Below are 27,464 nucleotides of genomic sequence, written 5' to 3'. Positions count from 1 at the left end.
AACTAAATGGGATAAATAAATAAATATTAAGAAAAAAATTATAAAAAAGATAAAAAAAATTATTATCTTTATTTACTTATTGGATAGAGACAGCCAGAAATTGAGAGGGATGGGGGAGAAAGACACCTGCAGCCCCGTTTCACCACTCACAAAGTATTTTCACCCCCCCAGGTGGGGGATGGGGGGGTTGAGCCTGGGTCCTTACACATTGTAACATATGCACTCAACCAGGTATGCCACCACCCAGTCCTGAGAACAGTAATTTCTTCCTTCCTTTCTTTCTTTTTTTTAGATTTTATTTATTTATTAATGAGAAAGACAGGAGGGGAGAGAAAGAGCCAGACATCACTCTGGTACATGTGCTGCCAGGGATCAAACTCGGGACCTCATGCTTGAGGGTCCAGTGCTTTACCCACTGTGCCACCTCCTGGACCACGAGAATCATAATTTCTAAGTTGGAGTGGCTGATCTGAAGGAAAGGTGTCTGTTAGGCCGAAAGGGAGATGAACAAGGCGGGGAATCGAGGCCTGAGAGGTGGCAGACTGGACCAAACTTTGGGTTGTCAGGCGTGAGGTCTCTAGTTCAACCCCTGGCACTGCACATGCCAGAGTGATACTCTGGCGCTCTCTCTCCCTCCCTGTCTCCTAAATAAGGAAACCTTGTGGTTCGGGAGGGGGCGCAGTGGATAAAGCATCGGATTCTCAAGCATGAGGTCCCCAGTTCAATCCCTGGTAGCACCTGTGCCCGAGTGATGTCTGGTTCTTTCACTCTCTCCTCCTATCTTTCTCATTAATAAATAAATAACATCTTTAAAAACAAACAAGGAATCTTCTATACAGACACACAGGACCACACCTCACTCCCTGTGGCCCCACCTGACTCCCTCAACTACGAGGATTATCATTAGGCAGAGCACCGTTCACTCCGGCTTACAGAGGTGCTGACGATTGAACCTGGGGCACCAGGCACGCATGTCTTGTGCGTAACCATTACACTGTCTCTCCATCCCCACCTCTCCTAATAATCCAGGTTTCAGAAAAGGAAGTAAAAACTGGGGGAGAAAAAAAAAAAACTAAATCAAATTTACTGACATTCCCCGCTGTTTGCATTCACGAGACAAATAACCACTTTGCTGATTCAGAGCCTTGAATCTGCCACAGCTAAAGGCTAAAGGCTCACTGGGGAGAAAAACAAAAACAAAACACTTGCTTTCTAATTACATTCTTGAGGCCAAAACTTAGCCGGCATCCTTGGCACTTCTTTCCTCCACTTTCAGGTTTCTTCAGAACTCCCCGGGAGTCGGGCGGTGGCGCAGTGGGTTAAGCGCACATGGCGCAAAGCGCAGGGACCGGCGTAAGGATCCCGGTTCGAGCCCCCGGCTCCCCACCTGCAGGGGAGTCGCTTCACAGGCGGTGAAGCAGGTCTGCAGGTGTCTGTCTTTCTCTCCCCTCTCTCTCTGTCTTCCCCTCCTCTCTCCATTTCTCTCTGTCCTATCCAACAACAAAGCAACCTCAACAATGGCAATAATAACCACTATGAGGCTGCAACAACTAGGGCAACAAAAAGGGGGAAAAATGGCCTCCAGGAGCGGTGGATTCATGGTGCAGGCACCGAGCCCAGCAATAACCCTGGAGGAAAAAAAAAAAAAAAAAAAAAAGAACTCCCCAGCCTCCACACACCCCAGAGCTGAGCTTAGTCTGGTGTGAACTGAGCCCCACAGCAACGTCTCGTCAGAGAACAGCCAGGATGATGGCATCTAAGTGGGGAGGGGAGTTCAGTGGGCAGAGTGCAGGACTCAGATGCCTGGGCCCTAAATTCAGCCTTCAGTGACTGTGCTTTCTCGGGGAATAAATAAATCTTAGAAAAGAAATTAAACGGTGGGGGGTAGATGGCATAGTGGTTATGCAAAGAGACTCTTATGCCTGAGGCCCTAAAATCCCAGGTTCAATCTCCTGCACCATCATAAGCCACAGCTGAGCAGTGGCTCCGGTTAAAAAAGAAAGAAAGAAAGAAAGAGAAAACTAAAAACAAGGAAAACAAGAAACAATGGAACTATATAAAACTCAAAAGCTTAACAACAAAAGGAACCATCACCAACACACACAGAAAGGCCGTCTACCGATGGGGGCCCATGGCCTGCTGGACAGCAGACAGAGCTAACGGCCGGACAGCAGACAGAGCTAACGGCCGGACAGCAGACAGAGCTAACAGCCGGACAGCAGACAGAGCTAATGGCTGGCACATCTAAAGGGCTCCCAAACTCAGCACAGAAAACCCCCTCTAAAGGGATGGGGGAGTTTTCCCCAAAGGACATCCAGGTGGCAAACAGACATGAAGGTCATCAAAGTCAGCACCAGAGAAATGCAAATAAAACCAAGACAGTTGGGAGTCGGGCGGTGGTGCAGCGGGTTAAGCGCATGTGGTGCAGAGCACAAGGACCAGTGTAAGGATCCGGGTTCGAGCCCCCCGGCTCCCCATCTGCAGGGAAGTCACTTCACAGGCGGTGAAGCAGGTCTGCAGGTGTCTGTCTCTCTCCGTCTCTCTGTTTTCCCCATCTCTCTCCATCCTACCCAACGACGACATCAACAATAACAATAGCTACAACAATAAAACAACAAGGGCAACCTAAGGGAACAAATATATAAAATACTAAATTGAAAAAAAAAATCCTTCCAGAGGTGATGGTGCACTAGCCCAAGTCAGAGACTCTGGGGTTGGGGATTTGGACCCTGGAACATGATGGCAGAGGACCTAGTGGGGGTCAAACTGTTATGGAGGTCAAAACTGGGAAATGTTCTGCATGTACAAACCACTGTATTTACTGCGGGCTGTAAACCACTTCTTCTAGCGTTTGCCCTTCTTCCGTAGCCAGTCAACAGCGTCAGGTTGAAAGGTGTCAGGAGCTGCTTGTTGCTGGCTTTGAAAGTGACTGGGATCCATGTGGATTCAGTCGGCTAGGAAGGATCGTCAGTTTCCCCAATGAATGGGGACTCACGGGATGCACCACGGGAAGGTCGATCCAATGCATCCACTAATCCCCCAATAAAGAAATCAAAACAACAACAAAACCCTCCAGGGGCTTCCTAATGCGATTACAAAGTACTAAGTGAAGAACCAAGGCAGAAAGGAATTAATACTTCGCGCGAGTGACACCAGCTCCAGCCCAGGCCCGCTGCACCTGGGCTCCAGTGCCCCCCGCCCCTCGGCCTGGAGCGGGAAAGCCCCACGGTAACAAGTAGGGAAAGAACCTGCGACTCCGGCTCGCACCGCCTCTGCCCTGGTGGCTACTCCCACTTTCTTCTCTTTCCTCCTGTTGTTGGGGCCCCTGGGTGACTGTCACGGCGGGTGGGGGCCCCTGGGTGACTGTCACGGCGGGTGGGGGCCCCTGGGTGACTGTCACGGTGGGTGGGGGCCCCTGGGTGACTGTCACGGTGGGTGGGGGCCCCTGGGTGACTGTCACGGTGGGTGGGGGCCCCTGGGTGACTGTCACGGTGGGTGGGGGCCCCTGGGTGACTGTCACGGTGGGTGGGGGGCCCTGGGGTGACTGACACGGTGGGTGGGGTCCCCTGGGTGACTGTCACGGTGGGTGGGGGCCCCTGGGTGACTGTCACGGTGGGTGGGGGCCCCTGGGTGACTGTCACTGTGGGTGGGGAACCCTGGGTGACTGTCACGGTGGGTGGGGGCCCCTGGGTGACTGTCACGGCGGGTGGGGGTCCCTGGGGTGGCTGTCACGGCGGGTGGGGGTCCCTGGGGTGACTGTCACGGCGGGTGGGGGCCCCTGGGTGACTGTCACGGTGGGTGGGGGCCCCTGGGTGACTGTCACGGTGGGTGGGGGCCCCTGGGTGACTGTCACGGCGGGTGGGGGTCCCTGGGGTGGCTGTCACGGCGGGTGGGGGTCCCTGGGGTGACTGACACGGTGGGTGGGGGCCCCTGGGTGACTGTCACGGTGGGTGGGGGCCCCTGGGTGACTGTCACGGTGGGTGGGGGTCCCTGGGGTGACTGTCACGGTGGGTGGGGGCCCCTGGGTGACTGTCACGGCGGGTGGGGGCCCCTGGGTGACTGTCACGGTGGGTGGGGGCCCCTGGGTGACTGTCACGGTGGGTGGGGGCCCCTGGGTGACTGTCACGGTGGGTGGGGGCCCCTGGGTGACTGTCACGGCGGGTGGGGGTCCCTGGGGTGGCTGTCACGGCGGGTGGGGGTCCCTGGGGTGACTGACACGGTGGGTGGGGGCCCCTGGGTGACTGTCACGGTGGGTGGGGGCCCCTGGGTGACTGTCACGGTGGGTGGGGGTCCCTGGGGTGACTGTCACGGTGGGTGGGGGCCCCTGGGTGACTGTCACGGCGGGTGGGGGCCCCTGGGTGACTGTCACGGTGGGTGGGGGCCCCTGGGTGACTGTCACGGCGGGTGGGGGTCCCTGGGGTGACTGACACGGTGGGTGGGGGCCCCTGGGTGACTGTCACGGCGGGTGGGGGTCCCTGGGGTGGCTGTCACGGTGGGTGGGGGTCCCTGGGGTGACTGTCACGGTGGGTGGGGGCCCCTGGGGTGACTGTCACGGTGGGTGGGGGCCCCTGGGTGACTGTCACGGCGGGTGGGGGTCCCTGGGGTGACTGTCACGGCGGGTGGGGGTCCCTGGGTGACTGTCACGGTGGGTGGGGGTCCCTGGGAGATCCGGGCCCCCTGGGTGTGTGGCAGCGGCGCCCCCACACCCGGGGCTCGAGGACCCCGGGAGGACGAGGCCCCAGGCCGCCGCAGAGCCGCGGGTTCAGCCCCCGCACTTCACTTTTGCTCCCGGCTCCACCTCCCGGGCAGATGGTCCCCTTCTCCCCTCTCCACTCCAGCCAACCGCGCGGCCAGCGGCCGTGACCCGGCACAAGAGGACCCCGGAGCCCCACCACCCCCAACCCCGGGCGGGCAGGAGGCGGACCCCGCCGGGGACTCACTGTACCTTGCTCGGCGGACCGCGCGAACCCCGACGGCTGCTCCTACGCCTGCGCCCCGCGCGCTGCCTGCTGGGAGTCGCAGTCCTTCCGGAGTGTGCCCCACCCGCCCCTTCCCAGAAGCCTTTGGGAATGAGAGTCCAGGGAGAGTGCGGGGGAGGAAAGCTCTTCGAGGCGCAAGGATTCCTGGGTGTTGTAGTTCAAAATGGTCAAGCAGCCAGCAAGAGTAGAGTAGAAACACTAAGTAATAATCTTATCAAGCTCTTGGGAGTCCCTGGGGAATGCTAACAAATGAAATCTCCTCACTCACGCAAGCCAAAGGGCACCTCCGTGCTGCAAACCGACGTGCACCGAGATCCCAGAAACTACGAATCCCAGGAAGCCTTGCGCGCGGAGGCCGCAGGAGCGCGGTCGCGGGCGGCGCAGGCGCAGACGCGCGAGGTCCAGGCCGGGGGGCATCATGGCGCGGACGGTGACCGCGAGCCTGTACTCCCTGCTCTTCCGCAGGACGTCCACCTTCGCCCTCACCATCACCGTGGCCGCCCTGTTTTTCGAGCGCGCCTTCGACCAGGGCGCGGACGCCATCTACGAGCACATCAACGAGGGGGTGAGGCCTGGGGCTCGCTGACCTTGGGCCCGTGGGGAGTGGGGAGTGGCGGTGGCGGGGGGCCGCGGGGTCTCCCCACGGTCCGCGCCGGTCGCTTTGCACGGACCCCGTGGGCCCCTTGGCCGCCTGCCTCCTGCAGGGGTGAGGGCGCAGCTCGCTTGGGGTTTCCGGGGTGCAGGGGGCTTCCGGGGTGCAGCGGTTTCCGGGGTGCAGGGGGTTTCCGGGGTGCAGGGGCTCCCGGGGTGCAGCGGTTTCCGGGGTGCAGGGGGTTTCCGGGGTGCAGGGGGCTCCCGGGGTGCAGGGGCTCCCGGGGTGCAGGGGCTCCCGGGGTGCAGCGGTTTCCGGGGTGCAGGGGGGTCCCGGGGTGCAGGGGCTCCCGGGGTGCAGCGGTTTCCGGGGTGCAGGGGGTTTCCGGGGTGCAGGGGCTCCCGGGGTGCAGCGGTTTCCGGGGTGCAGCGGTTTCCGGGGTGCAGGGGGGTCCCGGTGTGCAGCGGTTTCCGGGGTGCAGGGGGTTTCCGGGGTGCAGGGGTTCCGGGCAGGCTTGCGAGGACTTGGTCCTGGCATCCGTGGCGGTTAAGAGCCGGGCGTAGGGCGGGCGGCCGCCATCAGGTTCCGCAGGACCCTCCCGCCCGCGGCTCTCAGGTCCCAGGTTCGATCCCCTCGGCCGGGCTGCGAGTTTCTCTCGTGAAGTAGCTGCGGTTGTAAGGGCTTGGCGCTCAGGCCTGCGCTCTACCCGCTGAGCCATTCTGGGCTCTCGTTTAAAGAAAATGACCAAATAAGTATTTTATGTTTTTTTTTATTATTATCTTGGGGCGCACCTTGCTGTGCACAAGGTTGCGGGTTCGAGCTCCCGCTCCCCACCTGCTGGGAGGCGGCTTCATGAGCGGTGGAGCAGGTCTGCAGGTGTCTGTCTTCCTTTCTGTTTTCCCCTCCTTTCTCAATTCCTCTGTCCAATAATAAATAAAACATTTAAAAAAAATCACTATCTGGGCAGGGGTAGATAGCATAGTGGTTATTGCAAACAGATTCCCATTCCTGAGGCTCCAAAGTCCTGGGTTCAGTCCCCTGGACCACCATAAGCCAGAGCTGAACAGTGCTCTGGGAAAAAAAAAAAAAAAAAAAGTTTAAGTCCGGGAGGTGGTGCAGTGGATAAAGCACTTGTCTCTCAACCATGAGGAGCTGGGTTCGATCCCTGGCAGCACATGTACCAGAGTGATCTCCTCCTATTCTTTCTCATGACTAAATAAATAAATCCTTTAAAAAAAAAAAAAACAACACTATCTGGGGGCCGGGCGGTAGCACAGCGGGTTAAGCGCACATGGCGCAAAGCACAGGGACCAGTTAAACATCCAGGTTGGAGCCCCACGGCTCCCCACCTGCAGGGGAGTCGCTTCACAGGTGGTGAAGCAGGTCTGCAGGTGTCTGTCTTTCTCTCTTCCTCTCTGTCTTCCCCTCCTCTTTTCATTTCTCTGTCCTATCTAACAACAGTAACAGCAACAACAACAATATTAACAGCAACAATAACAAGGGTAACTAAAGGGGGGAAAATAGCCTCCAGGAGCAGTGGATTCATAGTGCAGGCACTGAGCCCCAGCAATAACCCCGGAAGCAAAAATAATAATAATAATAAAACTATCTTTATTTGGGATAGAGACAACGAGAAATCAGGGCCGTGCGGGGAGCCGCCGCCGATCTGGTGGTCCAGGTCAGGGTGTGACCCGCGCTCTCCTCCAGCTCAGAGCCTGGGCAGTGGCCGCACTGGCACGGCTAATGGGAAGCTCAAAGTTTCTCTCTCGCCTCTTAAACGCAGAAGCTGTGGAAGCACATCAAGCACAAGTACGAGAACAAGGAGTAGCTGAGCCTCCGCCCAGACAGGAGGACCAGGGCGCACACCAGCTGCTCACCCACGCCGCTCAGGCGCCTCTTCATGGCTCCCTTCTCTGCTGGCAGGAGCTGCGCCACTCGGCAGACTGACTTCTGCTGTGTCTGAAGAATGTTCGGTTAGAGGCCTCGGCAAATAAATGCCAACTGTGCCCGAGCCCCGCGTCTGCACTGGGTGTTTATTAACCCCGCCTGACCTTTCCCGTTGGTTCCAGAGACCACTTCAAAGCCGCCGCGGACATCTGAAGGGTGCTGCTTTTATCTTGTTTCTCATTAACTTGCAAAGCATTCTCATTTTAGAAACGCAAGGTAGAGTTGCAGCATTAACCTTCCAAGCTGACAATTCCATCCTGAAATCATGCACAAGAGCTCACGGGCTCGCTTGGGAAGGCACTGCGGCCTGAGGGTCTGGGCAGCTGCTGCCCTGTGAGGCACAGTTCATCTCCTTTTTACCAGAGCACTGCCCAGCTGTGGCTTATGGCGGTGCAAGGGATTGAACCTGGGACCTCAGAGCCTCAGGGTCAGTCTCCATGTAACTATTACGCTGCCTCCACCGCCCTTGCGACATATCTTAAGGAATTCATTTGTTTTTATTTTACTTTGTTAATTTTTTACCAGAGCACTGCTCAGATCTGGCTTATGGTGGTGCTGGGGTTTGAACCTGGGACCTCAGAGCCTCAGGCATCAGTTCCTTTGCATAACCATTATGCTATCTCCCCTGCCCTCATTTAGTGGGGGAGTGGGTGTAGAACCCAAGCATCAGCCGGCCTGGAGTGGACCTTCTGTGAATGAAGTTCAGTCCCTGCCATCACTATAAGCCACAGCTAGCAGCGCTCTGATCAAACAAGAGGAAGGATAAAATGTCATCAAACGCCAATCGTAGGGGGCTGAGCGGTGGCGCAGCGGGTTAAGCGCAGGTGGTGCAAAGCGCAAGGACCGGCCTAAGGATCTCGGTTCGAGCCCCCGGCTCCCCACCTGCAGGGGCGTCGCTTCACAGGCGGTGAAGAAGGTCTGCAGGTGTCTGTCTTTCTCTCCCCCTCTCTGTCTTCCCCTCCTCTCTCCATTTCTCTGTCCTGTCCAACAACAGCAACAGTAACAAGGGCAACAAAATGGGGAAGGTGGCCTCCAGGAGCAGTGGATTCATAGTGCAGGCACCGAGCTCCAGCAATAACCCTGGGGAGGCGGGGAGTCTAAGACAGTTAAGGCAAATGAATTCACACAAAACAAAATCGTTAAAAAAAAAAAATGTTGGGAGGGTTAACACTGAAAAAAAGGGGTGGAGAGGAGCACAGCTAGAGCACAGGCCTTGCCCCAGGCTCGGCTCCCGTGCGTAGGCAGCACTGGAGGGAGCTTCAGCAGTTTCTCCCTGAGTCTAAATGAAAAGTGGCCTGATGTGTTGAGATCACACATACTCGGTTTAACAAAAAAGTAGAAGGACGAGTAGGAGGAGGTGACAAAGCGGTAGCAGTGGCTACATTTAAACTTAAACTGTTGCCAGGTTTGTACGTTTCCTGTACCAAACACAAAGTGTTGGTGTAACGGGAGGGGGTGATGTAAGGCTGGGGAGACTGCACAGTGCTCTGCAAAAGCCCTTCATGTTTGAGGCTCCTAGGTCCTGGGTTCAGTCCCCAGCGCCACCATTTACCAGAGCCAAGCAGGGCTCTGTTCTCTTTTTCTCTCATTAAAAACAAAATATTAAAGGGAGGTCTCCAGAAAGATGCAGCCCTGGACCCCCACCTGCTGGTAGCAGAAGGCAGGAAATAGCCAGAAGCCCCGGTCACCAGAGGCTGATGCTGGCCACGCGCCCCGCTGTCTGGCAGCTCTGGTCTCTCACGGTCGGTTGGTAGTGAGTCACCACATGCGCTTTGCTTCCAACTTTATTCAAGAAGTTGATTCTGGACCACCTGGCCCCTCGGGTCTTCCTGCCAGCACTCTGGAGGCCCCATGCCGGGTGGGCTGCCTGTCCTGTCTGCCCCTCCATTACTGAACCTTGGGGACGGCCTCCACCCCTGGGCACCCTGTCGAGCTTGGCCCTCGATGGCCAACACTCCCCAGCACTGGCAGCGCACGAGGAGGAGACAGCCCTGCGGGGAGGCGCTCAGTACACAGGGTGGTAAGAGCGGGCCACCAAGCCCTCTGCCAGGAAGGGAAAAGGCACTTGGAGGCTCCCAGCAGGGGAGCGGAGGTGAGGGGCCCGGGCCCAGGGTGGGGACTCAGCCCAGTGGCTCAGGACATTCCACAGCCACAGCAGTGCGGCCAACACCTCGGCTGGGTCGGGTCTGCAGGTGGGAAAGGTCTAGGGAACCTGCAGCACCCTTCTGGGCGTCACTGCCGTCTGCAGAGCACCCAAGCGGCGAATGGGACACCCGCGGCCTCCCTGATCCAAACCAGGCAGCTCGGAGGGGCTGCCATGGAGCTCAGTCCCGGCAACTAAATGCCTCCAGGAGGAAGCGGCCTTCCTGTGCCTGTGGGGTGGGCCCAGGGCCTGACCCCAGCTCACCCCCTGCCCCACTGGGAAGCTGAGCCCATCAGCAGCGTCCGCACACTGCTTCCCAGGCTCCAGACCCAGGACCCCATGGCGCGGTGTCCAGGGTGACCTTGTGGCCGCCAGCCTAGGGCTCAGCCCCCAGCAGCTGTGCTGTTCACTGGCGCTCCAGCCCGCTGGGAGGGGCCAGGGTCACAGTGCCAGCCTTCCTGCAGCCCTCAGGGACTCCTGGACTCCACCCCTCCTCCCAGGCCCCAAGGGGAGCCCTGGGGTGCAAGGAAGGGGGTGCGAGGGGCACACAGCGCGGCTGGAGGGGCCGGGAGGGTGGTGCGCAGGGCACAGAACGAGGGACTGTGGCAGCTGAGCACCTCGGCCAAAGCCTTTATTTGAAGGGTCTCCCGGGCAGTGGGGTCAGGACGGGATCATGCCTTTGTTCCGCTTGCGGTCGGCCATGGACCTCCGGTTGTGGTTGGCCCGAGTCGCCTTATTGGCCTCCTTCTTCCTGCGCTCCTGCGTGGTCTCGCGGTTCTGCCCGCGGCCCCGGGGGCCACCCGCCACGGCTGCGGAACTGTCGTGCCGGTACCTTGCGGAGGAAGGAAGGGCCCACGGCAGGGCGGTCAGCCTGGAGGCTCCAGCGGGAAGGGCCCCAGGAGTGCTTGAGCCCCGCCCCTGCTCCTCATCCCTCCTGGAGACCCGCCCTCCCCACCCCTGCTCCTCACCCTCCTGGAGACCCGCCCTCCCTGCTTCTGCTCACCCCCGCCTGGCGAGGAGCGTTGCACGCCTGGCCTCCGCCTGCTCCCGCAGCAGTGCAGGGTCCTGCACAAAGTGGTCGGGCTGTGGTGGGGGAGAGGAGGAGGTCAGGAGCCACTCGGCCCTGTGCCTGCCCACAGCCCGTGGGGACCCCTGTCCGGGATGGAGGCGGCACGTGGACCTCCTGCGCTGGAGCAGAGCCCGGCTCCCTGGGGCGCCAGGCCTGGTGGGGGTGACGGGCGAGAGATGAGAAGGTGAGGGGCAGGGTGGCACCCCCGGAGGCCGCCCCCGGGAGCCGCGCATCCCCTTGGTGCGAGATGGCTGGGACCTCAGGCCCCCAGGCCGGGTGGCCCGTGGCGCTGCTCCCCAGTAAGCGTGGTTGGTGACACCTGGGGGGACTGGTGGGGTTGGCTGAGGGCTGCCTCTTCCAGGAGGAGCCCCAGGCACGATGGGCATGCTCCCCGCCCAGCAGACGTCCTGGATGGACAGACATCACTCCTGGGAGGGCCCCGGCCCCCTTGGCTGCAGCCTGCACCCCCATGAGCAGGTACCCTGGGGGCCTCGTGGTCAGCCTCCTCTTCCTCCTCGGCCTCCTGTTCGTGCCGCTCTCCGGGCACCCTGGTCCTCAGCACCTGAGGGATGGTGAAGGGCCTAGGAGAGAGGGAGACATCGGCTGGAGAGCTGCCGGCCCAGACCCTGAGGTGGGGCCGGGGGGGGGGGGGGGGGCCCTGTGCGTGCGGGTCTCCTCTCGGCCCAGTCAGGGCGCTTGGCTTTGTGTGTGCTGGAGATGGCCGCCAGGCCCCACCATGACACTTTCTATGATTGAGAAGGAAAGTGGGGGCTGGAGATAGTTTGCCAGCCCAGCAGAGCCCAGAGCTGGTGCACAGACACCAAGCAGTGTACCATGGGTAGCGCGGGGGTGGGGGGGGTGTCGCTCCTGTCCCCTCCCCCAACAAAGGGTGAGGAAGCTGGCTCCAGGAGCGAGGGACGGACAAGACCCTGGCTTCATTCCCAGATGCTGTGTTAGCAACGACTCAGGAGAGAGCGAGCTGCGTGGGAGGCGCGGCCACAGTGCTGACTCGAGCAGAAGGTCCTGAGTTCAGCCCCACGTCACACGTGCCAGATCTGCTCTGGTTCCCCCCACCCCCCCTTTCTCTAGTCCAGGAGGTGGTGCAGTGGATGAGGCATTGGGCTCTCAAGCATGAGGTCCCGAGTTCAACCCCCAGCAGCATGTGTACCAGAGTGACGTCTGGTTTCTCTCTCTCGTCTATGATTTCTTTCCCAATTTTTGGCTGTGTTTCTAGTAAATAAAGAATACAAAAAAAAAAAAAGAAGGTAAAGAAGAGAGAGGCAGAATGCCGGGAGGCTCTGCTTCGCCATAGGGTCCCCCGAGCGGGGCCCCGGCCCTGGCCAGAGCCGACCCGCCACCCACCTGCGGCTGACGAGCTCGTCCGAGTCCGCGTCGTTGGCGCCCACCTGGCTGCCGTCGTAAGTGTCGTCGTACTCGTCCTCGTAGTCGTCCCCGCGGAAGGACGGGTCCTCACCGGGCTCGAGGGGCACCTGTGGGCGGCGCCGGCGGCGGCGGCGGCGGGGAGGGTCAGAGGGGTCCCGGGCCCGAGGGCACCGCCCGCCCCCAGCCGCCTACCTCCTCCACCACCACGCGGTACTGCTCATAGCGCTGCCGCTGGGCTGCCACCTCACGCTTGTCATTGAGCAGGCTCCGCACGTCCTGCGCCTGCCTGCAGGGGTGAGGGGAGACAGGGCAGGGCAGGGGTGTGGGGGTGGTCAGGGTAGTCTGTGACCTGCCTGGGGCTGGAGGGAGCTAGCCTGCGGGGGACACAGGGAGGGTGAGCCTGGCTCTGGGGCTTGAAGGGGGTCTGGAGCGGGGGGTCTTGGAGAGCCTGGGGGACACTGATCTCTGCCAGGAAAGGGCGTGGCGGAGGCCTGGTTCCCATCACCCCCTCAGTGCTATCCACGGTGCTCCAAAGTGGTGCTGGGACTTGAACCCCGGGCCTGACACCCTGTAAAGTGGGTCCCTGACCTGCTGAGCCACCTCCAGGTGCCAGCCATCCAGGCCACCTTGCTGTCCCCACATGCCCAGTGTCACCGGCCCAGGTCACTAGCTCACGGCCTAGCATGTGCGGTGGGTTGATGCGGCTTCAGAGGAGCCCGAGCCCCGTGCAGGTCCAGCCAGGGACCCGCCCGCAGCTTCTGGTCACTCTGGGGCCTCCCCACACCTCGAACCCTGAGGCCAGGGCTGGGCTGCAGCTCTGAGCCACCCTTTCGCCTCAGCGCTCACGGAGCTGGCCACTGCAAACGCTGAAGACCTGGGTTGGGCGGCACCATACCTCTGGAGCACCTGCCCCTGGGGTGACTGGGATGGGGAGCAGGGTCACAGCCCCCCGCCTGCCCCCTGGCCTCGCTGCTTCCCACGGCAGGGGCCTCAGAGGGCCCATCTGGCCCGGAACTGTGGCCACTGATGCAGGAGGCCTCCGGCCTGGGGGGGAGCGGGCGGGGTGTCGCAGTGCGAGTGCAAGTGACGAAGCACTTGGCAATTGCCGCCTCTCCAGGCAGCCAGGTACCCCATGGCAGCCCTGCACCCCTTCCCCAGGTCCTCGGCCAGCCAGCCTCCGGCAGGGTCAGGGGTCGGCAGGGGCCCCCACCGAGCAGCAGTCAGCATTCCTGCCACCTGGAGCCCCAGTCTGACCAGAGCAGGTCTCACTCGGCTGACTTGCTTCCTGCACTGGCTGCTCCCTGGAAGCCAAGAGGTCTTTCCCAAGACCAAACCTGCCTGCTCCCGGGAACCCCCCGTGCGCCCCCACGCAACGCCCCTGCTCGCAGACCTGGTCTCCCCTCTCCCACACTCTGTCCTCCACCCCCAGCCCCAGGAGTCCCCGTCCTAGATGGAGGCCCACAGGCGACGCAGCCACTCCTCCGCTTAGTGGTCATTCCACATGTCTGCTCGCCCCTCACACCCCTGCACTTACTAAGTCCAGAGTCGAGAGTCCCTAGCACCCAGCCGACACAGACACAGTGAGTGAGGGGACGGATTATGGACTGACGGACTCCTCAGCACCCAGGCAGCAAGGATGGTCAGTAGATTCTGTGCTAAAGTGCTCACTCAGGCCAGGCCCTTCACCAGTCACTCTGTCACATCCTAGGGGAGCCTCCAGAAAACACTGCCCACTCTACCACCATGACCTGGTGGCCACACACCCCAGTGGGACACGGGGACCGTTGCTGGCCTCTGGCCATCAGCAGGCAGGTGACTGGAAACTCACTGGCCTTGACATCCTCCCTGGAGAAGCCGCATCAGCTACTGAGGGTTCCCACCCCATCCTGACCCAAGCACAGGCCAGTCCTGGGATGGGCGCGTCTGTCTTCTGCTTCCTCTCTGCACGTGCAGAGCCGGGATGGCTGCCCGGGGCCCAGAGCTCACCTCCTGCCCTTATGCACACGGCTCAGGTCCACGGAGTCCCGGCTGAACACGTCAAATTCGTCATTCTGGAAGACGTTGTGGCGAGAGCTCAACAGGGGTGTGGTGTCCGGGGGCACCTGCCTGGGGGCACAGAGACATTCAAGGAGGACCACGTGCCCCTCTCCCTGCTGCGGAGAGCCAGAACCTCCCCCACGATGCCTTGGTCACACAGGCAGTGAAACCCAGGCCTGCCAGCCCTGCCTGTGGGTACAAGGCTGCCCGGCTCACTCTGTGAGGGACCTGGTCACCTGCCTGCCTAAGCCCCAGGGCCTTCCTAGGACGGGCACAGGCCCAGAGCTCAAGGCAGCAGGCGTATGCCAGTCACTGACAGGATAAACGCCCTCATCACAGCACCCCCAGACTCCGGGGGCTTCTCGGGGTGGCAGGGGGTCTGGCTAGCCTGTCCCGCCCTGTGTGAGGGTCCCTAAGTGGACCATAGACAGCACCGCCTGCCCAGAGGAGGCCCTTGGGAACCTTCTGAGGGGCCTGCCTCTGCTTTGAGGATGTGAGAAGAATGAGAGCTGGGGGGCTCAGGGCAGGGAGACCTCCAGGGCACCCCAGGACAGAGACCCTCCAAGCACCCCAGGGACAGTGGCCTCCAGGGCACCCCAGGGACAGAGACCTCCAGAGCACTCCAGGACAGAGACCTCCAGAGCACCCCAGGGACAGAGACCTCCAGAGCACCCCAGGGACAGAGACCTCCAGAGCACCCCAGGGGCTCTGGCAGCTGGTGCCTCGAGGCTCCTCCCGCCCCTCTGCCCCGCCGGCCATGTGCCCACCTCTGGAGGCTGCGGTCCAGCTGGTCGAGGGCAGGGTGTAGCCGGCCCTCCAGGACGTCGTTGATGACGTGCTCGGGGTCGTATCCGCAGTGCTGCAGACAGGCCAGGATGAAGCCCTCCCCAAGCTCGGGCAGCAGGTCCCTCACCTGCGAGATGAGCGAGTCCAGCTCCACGCCGCACACGGGGGGGCCCTGGGCCGCCGCCCCCAGGCTCTGTGGGAGGAGCAGGCGTGAGGGGACAAGGCGGGGGGTGGCGGTGGCAGTGCCAGCCCTGGGACTTTGGTTAAATGGCTCAGGCTGCTCCAAGGCTCCACGTCCCTCTGTGAAGATGGGGTCTGGGACAGCAGTGCCTAACAGGCTGTTGGGACCAGGCAGGCGCAGTGCCACCCCTCAGCTGCTCTGTGAATCTCGACCACCTCAGGAAGGGCGCTCAGGGACGACCCCACCCACAGGGGAGGAACCAGGCGTGAGGAGACGGGCCTGTCGCACACTAGCCCAGCAGCGGCAGAGCAGGGAACTCTGGGATCCTGTGCCACCAAGGCCCCCACCCTGGCAGAGACCTGGCTCAGAAAGGCCACTGCACCCGCACCCAGAGTGGGTTCTAGGAAGGCCTGGCTAGGAAAGCCTAGTCAGCGGCCTCAGTTCACCCAGGCCCACGCCAGGCTTCCCAAGGCTCCGGTATGACAGCCCGCACACCCATGGCACTGAGGACAGGAGCTTCACAGGCTCAGAGGAACAAGGGCCACTGCCCGGTTTCCACAGGGAAATGAAGCTCGGTCCTCTCGGGGCGGCCTGCAGACCAGGCCTGAGGAAGCCAGTGCAGGGGAGGGTGGGCCAGAGGGGTGGGGAGGGGCTGCTCCAGGCCCCACCTGTTCCTCCTCTGGCTTCCACACAGGGGCTGAGGTGGCACCCGCCGGCTCCTCCTCTGTCCCCACGGCCCCCTCAGGCTCCTGAGCCGCAGGCGGGGCTGTCGCCTGCAGGGCTTTCCTCCGGTCCACCCCTTCCCAGGAGCTCTCCACAGCCTGCAGGATGTAGGCAGCCCGCATCTCATCCCTGAGGAGAGTTAAGGCCACTCTCTCTGGTGCTACTAGGCTCTCTGCCTTCCCGGCTGAGGGAGTCACTGCTCTGTCCCTCCCCAGCACAGAGCGCCTGCCACAGGCCGTCTGGGCTGGGCCCCGCACCGCCACTGGCCTTGAGCTCCAGGATCCCTGCCCCATCCTGGCCCCCCAGCCCCACTGGCCCGCTTTGGGACAAACCCCAGTCGAGCTCTGTGAGTCTCCCGGCTCCCTCAGAGGACACCCAGCCTGAGCCAGGCATTTCCTCCTGCCACCACTTAGCCCACCCCTGCCCCCAGCTCCGGTCCCTGCTCAGAGTGGGGGTCCAGGGTGCAGGCCTGTCCCCGCGTCCCGCCCAGGCTCAGAACGGTCACCTCATCCACCCCGCCCCGCTTGGCCAGCCGTGGCCCTGGGAGGATACAGGGAGGAGGAGGCCTGCTGCAGCAAGCTGACGTCGTCGGCCACGGGGAAGAGCGCGTCGTAGTCCCGAAGGAACCTGGCGGGAGGGGTGGGACGGGTCAGGTGTGCCGTGGCCCCGCCGCCCGCCCCCGGCCACCCGCCCGCTCCCGCACCCGCTCACCGCTTCTCCTGCAGCAGCGGGCTGAAGACCTGCAGGAACTCCTCCACAAAGCCCTGCACGCCGTTGCAGCTGTGGGACGGGACGGGACAGGGCGGGTCGGGGTAGCTGCCTCCCTGCCCCACCCGCGCCACCCAGGGAAGGGCACTCCTGCCCGCCCGCTGCCCGAGCAAGGAGGGGCTGCTGGCTCACCCGCTTTCTAGAATCGGGAGGAGACAGATGTGGTACAGAATGATGTGAAAGATATCCAGCAGCTTCTTCCGGGAGTGGGACAGCCTCCGCCACAGGTCACCCAGCAGCCTGTGAAGAGGGCGCCAAAGGGTTTGGGGCAGAGGACAGGCAGGGGGCTTCCTCCCAGCAGCCTCCCGGTGCTGAGCCACAGGCCGGGCCGCCGGGAGGGCACAGGTCTCGCCCACCTGCACCGCAGACACAGGACACCCGCCGCTCCTCACCTGCTGTCCTCCAGCTGCCGCTTCCTGATGGCAGACTCCAGCTCGGGCACCGCCGTCTCGTAGAAGGAAGCCAGTCTGTGGAGGCACGGGGTGTGGGGGGCGCTGGGTTAGTTCAGTCTCGGACCCGAGGCTGGGGGCCGCCCCTCAGCCGGGCTGTCCTGCGGTCTTCTCTCCTCCTGGTCAAGGTCCCCAGAGATCGGCCTGCCGAAGCAGGTCCCGGAAGAGCCTCAATGCCGTGACCTCAGCCAAGACCCCTTGGGCGAAGCCCAGGCAGCACGAGGCCCCTTCTGCAGTCACTGGGGCACCCAGGACACACGGAGGCTGGAGACTAAAGCAAGGCCTCCTTTTAATGCTCAGAAGCTACCGGCACACTTCTCCGAAGGACACGGAGACACCAGGTGGGAAGACTGTCTGCACTGTGCTCACAGCCAGAGACAGCGATCCCTCTGGACTCTATCACACACGGCGGGACGGAGGGTCCGGGCCCCGGCGGGCTGCCCCTCTCCCGAGGTGTCACCCCAGTTTCCCCTCCGGACACCTAAACCCCTGCCCGGCACGAGCCTGGAGGACAGGTCGGCAGCAGGGAGCTTCCGGCAACCGTGCGTGCAGGCTGGTTAGGCCAGAGAGGGGTTGGCGGCGGAGGGGACCAGACGTGTGTGGGAGCTGCCAGGACGCAGGGGAGACTGGCGGAGGGCGGCCCGCCAGGATGTGTGGAAGTCACACACCATCTGCTCTGAAATTCTGCTTTGAGGAATGTATTCCTCAGACAGACTCGCAGAGGTGCGAAATGATTCCTTGTGGCATTTTTTGGTAGTCACAAAAGTTGGAGGGGGGGGACAGAAAAAAACTAAAGGTATACCCAAGGGGCCCGGGACTCTGTAGAATGGAAGCCTGTCCAGTCTCACTGGAGCCTGGGGGCCGTGTGCCCTGCCATTTAAGCGGTCTGGGTTCGAGCCCCAGTACCACACGAAGGTGCTATTAGCAGTGGTGTCTCTCTCCCCAGCTGAATGGAGAAGCACCCAGAGAGGCGAACCATGCAGTTCTCAACACAGCACTCATTGCAGAGCAGCATGCTGGCTTCAAGTTTTACGCATCACGAGCTTCCTACTCTTGCCCACAGGTGTCCATGCTCCTCCCTGGACGGTCCACACGGCAGCTCTCCTTCTGAGTTTGAACATGCGGCTGTATTAATCACGAACCACAGGGCAGAGAGCAAAGGGAAGAAGAAGGAGGTGGCTGGGAGCGGGATCAGCCAGAGAGCTGCGTATAGCAGGGAGATGGCGCGGCGGGCGTCTGCACATCTGAAGTTCCTGGCTCAGTCCTTGTCGCTGAGTGTGCCAGTGGTGATCGGCTTCTCTCACGTGAAATAAGATGCTTCTGTACAAAAAGCAGCAGCTGTCTCGACTGTGCCACTGACACGGACAGGTGGGGCACAGCGGTGGCGCCTAAGACAGCATCATTTCTCTGGGCCTCTGCTCCTCGCCACTTCCTCCGTGAGAAAAGGTGCGTCTTGTGAAAAGTGGACCTAGCCCCGCTCTTCTGGGGGCAGCACCACGGGCACTGGACATTCTCGGGAAGCCACCGCCCAGCGGAGGTGAGAGCCTCTGATCTCTGGTGCTCGGCAGTGTGAGGGAGGCGGTGCTGGATGGGCAGGACGTGGTCGAAGGGCCGGCTGGGTGGAAGCAGCACTCCACTCCCAGAAGCTCCCCGCAAGAACACAGCTGGAGGTCGGATGGCGCTGAGAGCAGGCCAGGCCAAGGCTGCCAGCCCGCAGCCCGGCACCGTTGGGGGGTCACGCTGTACCAGAGCAGGTACCCACACTGCCATGTGGGCAAAGAGGGCCTCCCTCCTTGCCCAGACCCTCCCTGACATCCATCTCCACCCAGCAGGCTTTCTGTGACCTCTCAGGCAGGGGCTGTGGAGCCCCCGAGTCTGGCTGCCACCTTCACCGGAGCCTCCCCTGCCGTCTTGTCTCCCACTCTCTGGGCTACATCACTCTCGTCTGACTTATGGAGGTGAGGGGGATTGAACCTGCAACCTTGGAGCTTCAGGCATGACAGTCTGCTTGCACACTCAGCTGCCTACCTCCTCTCTGGTCACCAGAGCACAACTCTGCTCTGTTGTGCAGCTGCCTGGCCCCGCAACCTGCACGCCCCTCCCCTTCCTGTCTCTGGCGGATCCTGTTCCTCCCTTCCTGCCCCCTCCAGGGGCTCCAGAGTGCAACCACCACGTGATCAGCCCAGACCAGGCAGCTCTGGCTTTCCCCTGCTCCGCAGAGCCTGCCCACGGAGGGTTTGGGATGAAAAGACATGGGCCTGAAGTGTCGTGCAGGTGATTGGTTTTAACCTCCCCGGGCTTGTCTCAGCCAAACATGAAAATCCTTCCAGCAGGTGGGCTGCATGCTGGCAGGGCCCTGGGCTCCCCGCGCCACTCTGCACACCCACTGACCCCGGTGGACAGAGGGCCTGGCGTGGCACCAGCACCTGGCTGACGTCTGTGGAGCCAGTGTGGCCGCTGTACCTGCAGCAGAAGTCATGCTTCTGGAAGGTCTGGCACGCCTGAGGGAAGATCTCCAGAAAGGCCCAGAGCGTGGTGCAGGTATCACAAAGGTAGAGAATGATGTCCTTTAGTTCCTGCCACCAGAAGAGATTGGGTCATTCTCCTCCGCCCCCAAACATGGCTCTGAGGGGTCTGAGACCAAGCCGGCATAGCGGGGGGCTCCCCACAGGCAGACGGGGAGCAGAGCCAGGCATGTGCTGAGGCCCGGGTTTCCCTGCAGCCCCGCGGGCTCTAGAGGCACGTCTGGCTTGAGGAGGACGCGGGAGGCTGGGCCCTGAGCCCAAAGCCAAGGCCGGGGCTTCCCTGCAGGATGTCACACGCCCCTCTCATTTGGAAGTGGTGTGAGGACACACGGAAGAAGCTGCAGCAGTGCCTGGACCCGGGCATGCGGGTATCTGCTTGGCGTGCTGGGGGAAGGAGAGGGCAGGAGGGGCAGCCTCACCAGGAGAGGCATGTGGCTGGGCGTCAGTCGGCCTGGCTCCTCGAGCTTCTGGGGCGTGGCGCTGGCCCCATCCCCTTGCAAGCCACAGTGCTGGAGGATGTGACTGAAGCCCTGAGGACACACGGCGGGCGGGGAGTCCAACCGGCGCAGCCAGAACAGGCACTCTGACAGGCGCCAGCTGCCCCAGACACCCACCAAGAGGGTGACTTCCTCAGAGTGGGAACCGTGGGAACCGTGGAGTGGGGCGCGGGGGCCTCCTTCTTAGAGGCCGGTGATGAGGGCTAACTCGACAGAGCGCATGGTCTGCAGGTGAGGAGCTCACACCGCCAGTCGTGAAACCTTGGGTTTGAGCCCCAGCACCTGGGAGCACCGTGGACGATGACAGCGAGTCTCTCTCCCTACCCCTTCCTCAGAAAAGCCTGAAACCAGGGTAGGGAGGCGGCTCAGCAGCACTGTGTGTGCAGGAGGCCCTGGGCCTGTTCCCCAGCGCTGTGCTGCAGAGGGGAACAGGGTGGGCTCTACTCCTGCGGGTGCCCACCGTGGCAGGCTGAGGACACGTGCTCGGTGGGTCCCCGAGGTGAAGAGTCACTCAGTGATGTAGAGGTGGGAACGATTGGCCGAGAAGGCAGAGGTGCCCCGGTAAGAGCGAGGTCTCATTGGTGGCACTGCCTGTGACCATCCCGGAAGTGACAGTCCCCAGTGGCCCTTTAGCAGGCTGTGGGGGACAGCAGCTTGCCCTCGGCCTTCCTATTACTATCCAGTGAGAGGAGCTCCAGTGTGCCTGACCCACAGGGCGTGGGAAGATGTGGGTCCCTGGGAATGGGTGGGGAGGTGAGCACCTCTCGGGGGGGGGGGGGGGGGGTTCCCAGGAAAGTCACAGGCTGGTACCTGCAGGATGGTGGGCATAGCATTATCCAGGTCGTCATAGTAACTTGGCTGCTGGGTGAAGATGTTTCCTGAAAAGAGACAAACAGGAGGAGTTGGGATATTAAAGGAGGCGGGTGGGGGAGAGGACACTCAGCAGTCTGCCAGCCCCGCAGTCGCCCTGTTGTAGCCCTGGAACTTGCTCAGGGTGGGGGAGGGGCCGCTCCACACTTCTGCTGCCTGGCTGACACAGGCCACCTGGTGTCCTCTGAGCAATGGCACACGGGCACTACACCCTGAAGTGGGGCCGCCATCCAGGAGAGTGAGGAGACAAGGGGATTTGAACCCAGGTCCTTGAACATTGTAATGTATGTGCTCTACCAGCTGTGCCACTGCTGCCTGGCCCTCCCACCACTTTCTCAATTAACACACACACCATATTTACAGGGAAAAGGAAGGAGAGAAGCAAGGAGCGGCTCGGTTTGAAAGGGCGCGTGTGGGAGACTGTCCGGTCTCCTCGGGTGAAGACGGCGGGCAGGAGGACTATGCAGGGACTGTGCCTGGGACACCCCAGCTTGGCCACCGTGTCCCGGCTTCTCAGAGCAAGGCCAGGGTGCCGCTCAGCGCTGGCACAAGGCTGGGGCACGGTGCCACCCGGGCTCCCGTAACTGCAAGGGGGCGGTGGCAGCGCTGACGGCACAGGGCTGCCGGGAGGACCAGCGGCAGGATGGGGTGGCTCTCACTAGCTCCACCGAGGTGAGCGCTGGCTCTGCCCCTCGGCCCCGGAAGCTCTGCCTGGGTTGGCCCTGCGCACCTATCATCTTCTGGAGCAGCAGCGAGTTGCCTTTCCCGAAGAGCACGCAGAGGTCCAGGATCTTGGGGATGTCGAAGAGGAAGTTGTTGTAGAGGATTTCTCCAAACGCAGACGGGGAAAAGAAGTGATCCTGAGGGCGGCACAGAGAGAGGCTGGGGCTTCTGTCCGGCAGCACCTGCTGCCATGTCAGCTTGGGCTCACGCTCAACCTCACAGCCAACAGTGACCAGGTAGCAGACGCTGGCTCAGCAAGACAGCGAGAGAGAGAGAGACAGGCATGGTCGGGTCTAGAACCCAGGGCCTTCCATATGCAGGGCCTGTGCTCTACCCACTGGGCCGTGCTGCCAGTGGCTCTGGCTCCCACTGAGGGGGAGGCGTGCGGCAGCTGCGGCTCCAGGTCAACTTAGGTCTGGGGTCCTGCCGGCGCGACCAGGTGTGTGTGGGTGGCCTGCCACAGGCCCGCCCGTGCTTACTTTGGACTCCTTGTGAGTGGACATGCGGAGGAAGGTGAGGAAGACGCTTCGGTGGAGGCGCCTCTGCATGTCGGCCACCTCCGGGGATGGGGCCACCCACTCGTCGAACTTTCGGGGGGCATAGCGCAGGTAGGAGTCCAGGCACTTCTGCAGCGTCTCGTCAAAGATGACCTGGGCCAGGTGACACAAGACCTCAGGTTGGCGTGGGGGCCCAGTGGACCATCTGTCCTGTCCAACACGCCAACCAAGCCCGGGGAACCGAAACACCTGTCACTGGCAACGACACACATGAAGGCGCCGCGTAAGCTTATGACACAGTGACGGTGACCGTGGGGGCCCTTAGGGACCCGGGGCAAGAAGTTTAGAGAGAGGCATGGTCCTGGGGCGGGTGGCCACGCCGGCGTGGCCTCGGCGAGAGCGCGGGAGAGCACTACCTGACACCAGAATTTATCGTGAGGCAGGGCCAGGAGCCAGTCGAGGTCAGTGGTGACGAAGGTGGCGCGTTCCAGGTACTCCTCCACGAGGGCGGGGCTGTTGTCCTTTGGGGGCGGTTTGTACAGCACGAAACGCCGGTCTGCCTTCTGCCCGGGGTGCTGGGGGCCAAGGCCGGAGTCAGCCAGCCAGGGCCCGTCTGCCCAGCCACAGCGAACAGACGGCCTGGGGCTGCTCCAACAGGCGCCGCACCCTCAAGGGGGCGCCTCACAGAGAGGGCTGGGCGGCCGGGGGCTCCAGGGGAGGCAGCAGGACAGTCGCCCAGGTGAGTCCCAGCTCGGCGCCACCCCGACAGGGGCCCGTCCGCAGCACCTCGGCCCGGGGACAGGCGGACAGAGAAGGCCGTGCCGCCTCTGGTGGGGGCAGGGTCACCGCTAGCAGGAATATTCTGCCTTATGAAAGACGGCCGTGCCCTGCTTTCAGGTTGCTTTTTGATCACACAAGTGAGATGAATGGTCTTCTTTCAAAAGCTCACATCTTGCCAGGGGGACGGCTCTACGGCCTGCGTCCTCCGTTCCTGGCCATACTGCCCCGCGGGCTCCCGCGCCCTTCTGGCTCAGCTAGCGCTGCTCGCCTCATGCGCCGTGTCTCTTCATAGCGCGCTAGGCACCCGCTCGTCTCTCTGTGAAGCCCGGTGCTGACCGCACTGCTGTGAGCCGGCCCTGCTCTGCCCCGGGAAGCAGGGACTGAGGAGCTGGGCCGTTACCCCTGACCACAGAAGGGCTGCTGCCGGTTAAGCGCACATGGTGCAAAGCACAAGGGCCGGAGCAAGGATCCAGGTTCGAGCCCCCAGTTCCCTTCCTGCAGGGATGGTCGCTTCACAGGCAGTGAAGCAGGTCTGCAGGTGTCTGTCTTTCTCTCCCCCTCTCTGTCTTCCCCTCCTCTCTCCATTTCTCTCTGTCCTATCCAACAATGATGACGACATCAATAACAATAACAACTACAATAAAAAAAAATTAAAAAATAAAAATAAGTAAATAAGTAAAGGGGAGAACCACATCTACTCGGAGGGCTGTCAGGCAGGCCTGAGAGTCGGGGGCTGAAAAGGCCTGGCCCGGAGCGAGCGGCCCCAGATGCCGCCTACCCGGGCAGGGGCAGGCGTCAGGGCGTGCCTGGGGTGACGGCCGAGAGCAGCAGTTACCGCTTCACTCCAGCCCCTCAGACACGTCCTACCACTGCGCAGTTAAAGCGGACAGTGGGCCGAGGCCTCGGCGCCTCCGGGCACCTCCCGTGTCCGCAGTCTGACTGGCGCTCACAGCCTCCTGACCCCTGGGTCTCCCTGCCCTGCCCAGCCTGCACTCGGCGCTTCTTGGCCTCCAGGTGTGGACGGTAGCTCAGGCGGCTCTGCAAAGGCTCCCTGGCCACCTGAGCTCCTCGCCGGGGCAAACCCGAGCCGGCTCCCGCTGAGTCAGGGCTGCCCTCAGTGCTGCCCTTGTGGGTTCCAGATGACATGCCCTGGAGGATGTGCGGGTGTGGGGTGGGAACCACGGCTACAGGGCGCTGGAGGGGCCAGTGTCCCGGCCGCTGAGCGACTGTCACCCTCGGGCCACCCCGGAACAGACCAGCCACGTCTTACCAGCGCAGGTGCCGTCCTCAGCCTCCCCGTCTTCTGGTCCTTGTGGGTGACCTGCAGCTGGTCCAGGGGCAGCGCTGGCATCGTGCCACGTGGCCCTCCTGCGGGAACACGTGGAAGGAGACAGCGGCCAGCGGCCCGTGGGAGGGGCCTGCATGGGGCTGAGCCGGGGAGCAGCCGTGGGCTGGGAGGTCTGGTCCCCATCTGCTGGGCCAGACCAGGGTCTCCGCTGCCTGAGAAGGGCCCCTTGGGGGAGGGACGCATCCCGCCGCCGTCTCCACGGCACTCCCACCCTGAGGAACGCTGGCGGGCCCTCCGCTGGCTCAGCAATCCAGGACGGTCCCCGAGCTGCCCCTGCCCCGGCCCGGCCCCTCGGGCACCAGTGCAGGCGGAGACAGCGGCAGCTTCACTGAGGGTTTGCAGACGCCGAGTCGGGCGGTAGCGCAGTGGGTTAAACCAACATGGCGCGAAGCCCAAGGACAGGACAGAGAGAAACGGAGAGAGGAGGGGAAGACAGACAGACACCTGCAGACCTGCTTCACCGCCTGTGAGGCGACTCCCCTGCAGGTGGGGAGCCGGGGCTGACACTGGTTTGCGCTTGGCGCCATAAAACACTTTGAAGGGACGAGAGGGCGGGGAGGACCAGGCCGGCGCCCAGCCCAGAGCTTCTCCGCAGCTTCCGGCAGGAGGACACAGCCCAGCAGGGCAGGGGCGACGCCGCCTGGGCTCCGGTCTCGGCCTCGCCCGCCCTGCTCCCCCAGGGGCAGTCTGTCTGTCCTGCCCCACTCCCCCCGCTCCCCCAGGGGCAGTCTGTCCGTCCTGCCCCACTCCCCTCCCCCCAGGGGCAGTCTGTCTGTCCTGCCCCACCACTCCCCCCGCTCCCCCAGGGGCAGTCTGTCCGTCCTGCCCCACTCCCCTCCCCCCAGGGGCAGTCTGTCTGTCCTGCCCCACCACCCCCCACGTTCCCCCAGGGGCAGTCTGTCTGTCCTGCCCCACCCCCCTCCCCCCAGGGGCAGTCTGTCCGTCCTGCCCCACCACCCCCCCACTCCCCTAGGGGCAGTCTGTCCGTCCTGCCCCACCACCCCCCCACTCCCCTAGGGGCAGTCTGTCCGTCCTGCCCCCCCCCGGGGCAGTCTGTCCGTCCTGCCCCACGGCACCCCCCCCTCCACCAGGGGCAGTCTGTCCGTCCTGCCACACCCCCCCCCCGCTCCCCCAGGGGCAGTCTGTCCGTCCTGCCCCCCCCCCCGCTCCCCTAGGGGCAGTCTGTCCGTCCTGCCCCACCACCCCCCCGCTCCCCCAGGGGCAGTCTGTCCGTCCTGCCCCACCCCCACCCCCGCTCCCCCAGGGGCAGTCTGTCCGTCCTGCCCGCCCCTCCCTCTCCCAGGGGCAGTCTGTCCGTCCTGCTTCGTGTGCACCCCCGGGGCCTGCACGGAGGAGGCGCCAGACACCTGTGGAACGAATGAATGGCCCCCAGGACGCGCCGAAGCCCCCGCCCCCAGCCCGGGGTGAAGAGCTGGGTCCCCGGCCCCGAGGAGCCCCAGCCGGGAGGGGAGGCTCCCCGAGGCGCCCCCCGACCCCGGACCCGCGTCCGGTACCGTCCAGTCGCGCACTCACCTCGGCTGCCCGGCCACCGGCGCCGTAGCCACCGCGCTCCACGGTGACAGCTCGCCGAGCGCCAGCACTTCCGGGGTCAAAGGGTACTTCCGCAGGCGCCGCGGGAAGTTTGTGTCCGGCCCCGCCCCCTGGCGCCAACGACTTTGAGGCGCGAGCAGGCCACGCCCCTCGGAGAGACCACGCCCCCTGGAGGCCACGCCCCACGAGAGGCCCCGTCCCAAACAGCCACGCCCCCTCGCATCTGGTGTCGGGAGATTGGCAGGTGGGCTGGCAGCCCCGGGCGCTCTGGGAGCTGCCGGGTGCCGGGCTCCCCAACTTCCTCGCCTGTCATCGTCCCCCAAAGCAAGAGCTACATTGACCCAAAGAAGGCAGAGGAAGGCACGCAGGCCGCAGCTTTATCTGCGGGAAGTTCTTTTATTTTTTTTGTAAATTCTTTTTTTAAAAAAATATTTATTTATTTATTCCCTTTTGTTGCCCTGGTTGTTTTATTGTTGTAGTTATTGTTGTTGTTCTTATTGCTGTCATTGTTGTTGGATAGGACAGAGAGAAACGGAGAGAGGAGGGGAAGACAGAGAGGGGGAGAGAAAGACAGACACCTGCAGACCTGCTTCACCGCCTGTGAAGAGACTCCCCTGCAGGTGGGGAGCCGGGGCCTCGAACCGGGATCCTTATGCTGGTCCTTGCGCTGGTCCTTGCGCTTCAGTGCCATGTGCGATTAACCCACTGCGCTACAGCCTGACTCCCTTCTAATATATATATATATATATATATATATATATATATTCCCTTTTGCTGCCCTCTTTTTTCATTGTTGTAGTTATTATTGTTGTTGTTACTGATGTTGTTGTTGGATAGGACAGAGAGAAATGGAGAGAGGAGGGGAAGACAGAGAGGGGGAGAGAAAGACAGACACCTGCAGACCTGCTTCACCGCCTGTGAAGCAGGGCTTGAACCGGATCTTTACTCTGGTCCTTGCGCTTTGTGCCGCCTGCGCTTAACCCACTGCGCTACCGCCTGACTCCTTCTTTTTTTAACCAGAGCACTGCTCAGCTCTGGCTTATGGTGGTGCAGAGGATTAAACTTGGGGCTTTAGAGCCTCAGGCATGAGAGTCTGTCTTTTTTTTGAGAGACTGTCTTAATAACCACTATACTATACTATCGACTCCTGCCCTCTTATTTTCCTTTCCTTTCCTTTCCTTTTCTTTTTTTAACCAGAGCACTGATCAGGTCTGGCTTATGGTGGTGTGGAAATCGAACCTGGGACTTTCTCAGGCATGAGAGCCTCTTTGCAGAACCATTATGCTATCTACCCCTGTCCCCAAGGTCTTCTCTGAGCTCCAGGAGACCAGCTGTCCCTGCAGGAGTTTTGTGGCCGGGCACTGCTGGCTGTGTCAGAGCAGGGCTTGCTCCATCAGTGCTGTCGTTTTTCAGGCTAACCTGAGCACCCACTGACACGGAGGGAGGGCCAGGAAAGAGTACTGGCAGTCCAGACTTCAGCTCTGGCCTCACACGCATTGGCCACATATGAAATAGAATCTGTACCTTGGTGACTGATTGGAAGGAAACCGTGCGCAGCGGTCTTTGACGGACTTGTGGCAAACTGTAGCATCAAGTTCACCTTTCCCTTTGGGCTT

At 62.1% G+C, this 27,464-nt stretch overlaps 2 protein-coding genes and 1 long non-coding RNA gene across 5 annotated transcripts; 1 reads left to right on the top strand and 2 right to left on the bottom strand.

Moving 5' to 3' along the window:
• Window positions 1-659: 659 nt before the first annotated feature.
• Window positions 660-2,048, bottom strand: LOC132538983 (uncharacterized). Its single transcript, XR_009550305.1, has 2 exons — window positions 1,662-2,048; window positions 660-1,288 (listed from the first exon to the last, which is right to left on the bottom strand). It is a non-coding gene; the product is annotated as an uncharacterized LOC132538983 (long non-coding RNA).
• Window positions 2,049-5,367: 3,319 nt separating this feature from the next.
• LOC103119027 (cytochrome b-c1 complex subunit 9) lies at window positions 5,368-7,582 on the top strand. The gene is made up of 2 exons (XM_007529270.3): window positions 5,368-5,544; window positions 7,355-7,582. The coding sequence occupies exons 1-2, from the start codon at window positions 5,398-5,400 to the stop codon at window positions 7,397-7,399; spliced, it is 192 nt and encodes a 63-aa protein (XP_007529332.1). The 5' UTR covers window positions 5,368-5,397; the 3' UTR covers window positions 7,400-7,582.
• Window positions 7,583-10,276: 2,694 nt separating this feature from the next.
• ASCC2 (activating signal cointegrator 1 complex subunit 2) lies at window positions 10,277-25,968 on the bottom strand. 3 transcript variants are annotated; one of them, XM_016190912.2, is made up of 20 exons: window positions 25,831-25,967; window positions 24,220-24,317; window positions 22,586-22,744; window positions 22,152-22,322; window positions 21,680-21,809; window positions 20,890-20,957; window positions 20,002-20,112; window positions 19,521-19,633; window positions 17,001-17,075; window positions 16,741-16,848; window positions 16,552-16,620; window positions 16,393-16,467; window positions 15,786-15,969; window positions 14,918-15,129; window positions 14,100-14,219; window positions 12,306-12,399; window positions 12,093-12,220; window positions 11,212-11,311; window positions 10,665-10,744; window positions 10,277-10,493 (listed from the first exon to the last, which is right to left on the bottom strand). In XM_016190912.2, exons 2-20 carry the CDS (start codon window positions 24,298-24,300, stop codon window positions 10,322-10,324), a joined length of 2,250 nt encoding a protein of 749 aa, XP_016046398.1. In that variant the 5' UTR covers window positions 24,301-24,317; window positions 25,831-25,967; the 3' UTR covers window positions 10,277-10,321. The 3 variants fall into 3 exon arrangements, with proteins under 3 accessions (XP_016046398.1, XP_060048840.1, XP_060048841.1); XM_060192857.1 differs by lacking the exon at window positions 16,393-16,467; XM_060192858.1 differs by lacking the exons at window positions 10,277-10,493; window positions 10,665-10,744; window positions 11,212-11,311; ... (1 more) ...; window positions 12,306-12,399; window positions 14,100-14,219 and adding an exon at window positions 14,469-14,785 and having other exon boundaries at window positions 14,838-15,129; window positions 25,831-25,968.
• Window positions 25,969-27,464: the final 1,496 nt, after the last annotated feature.

Source organism: Erinaceus europaeus, chromosome 6, assembly GCF_950295315.1.
Source record: "Erinaceus europaeus chromosome 6, mEriEur2.1, whole genome shotgun sequence".
Classification (NCBI taxonomy): domain Eukaryota; kingdom Metazoa; phylum Chordata; class Mammalia; order Eulipotyphla; family Erinaceidae; genus Erinaceus; species Erinaceus europaeus.
The sequence above is the reverse complement of the archived record's forward strand: the minus strand, read 5'-3'. Positions and strand labels throughout refer to the sequence as shown.

Bases quoted from the DNA above. Each gene is read 5' to 3' on its own strand.
- LOC103119027 (XM_007529270.3), top strand. From the start codon at position 5,398: ATGGCGCGGACGGTGACCGCGAGCCTGTACTCCCTGCTCTTCCGCAGG. The intron at 5,545-7,354 runs GTGAGGCCTGGG...TCTTAAACGCAG, and splicing joins ACGAGCACATCAACGAGGGG to AAGCTGTGGAAGCACATCAA.
- ASCC2 (XM_016190912.2), bottom strand. From the start codon at position 24,300: ATGCCAGCGCTGCCCCTGGACCAGCTGCAGGTCACCCACAAGGACCAG. The intron at 22,323-22,585 runs GTAGTGCTCTCC...CACCTGGCCCAG, and splicing joins ACGATAAATTCTGGTGTCAG to GTCATCTTTGACGAGACGCT. The intron at 14,220-14,917 runs GTGGGCACATGG...CTGTGCCCCCAG, and splicing joins CTGGACCGCAGCCTCCAGAG to GCAGGTGCCCCCGGACACCA.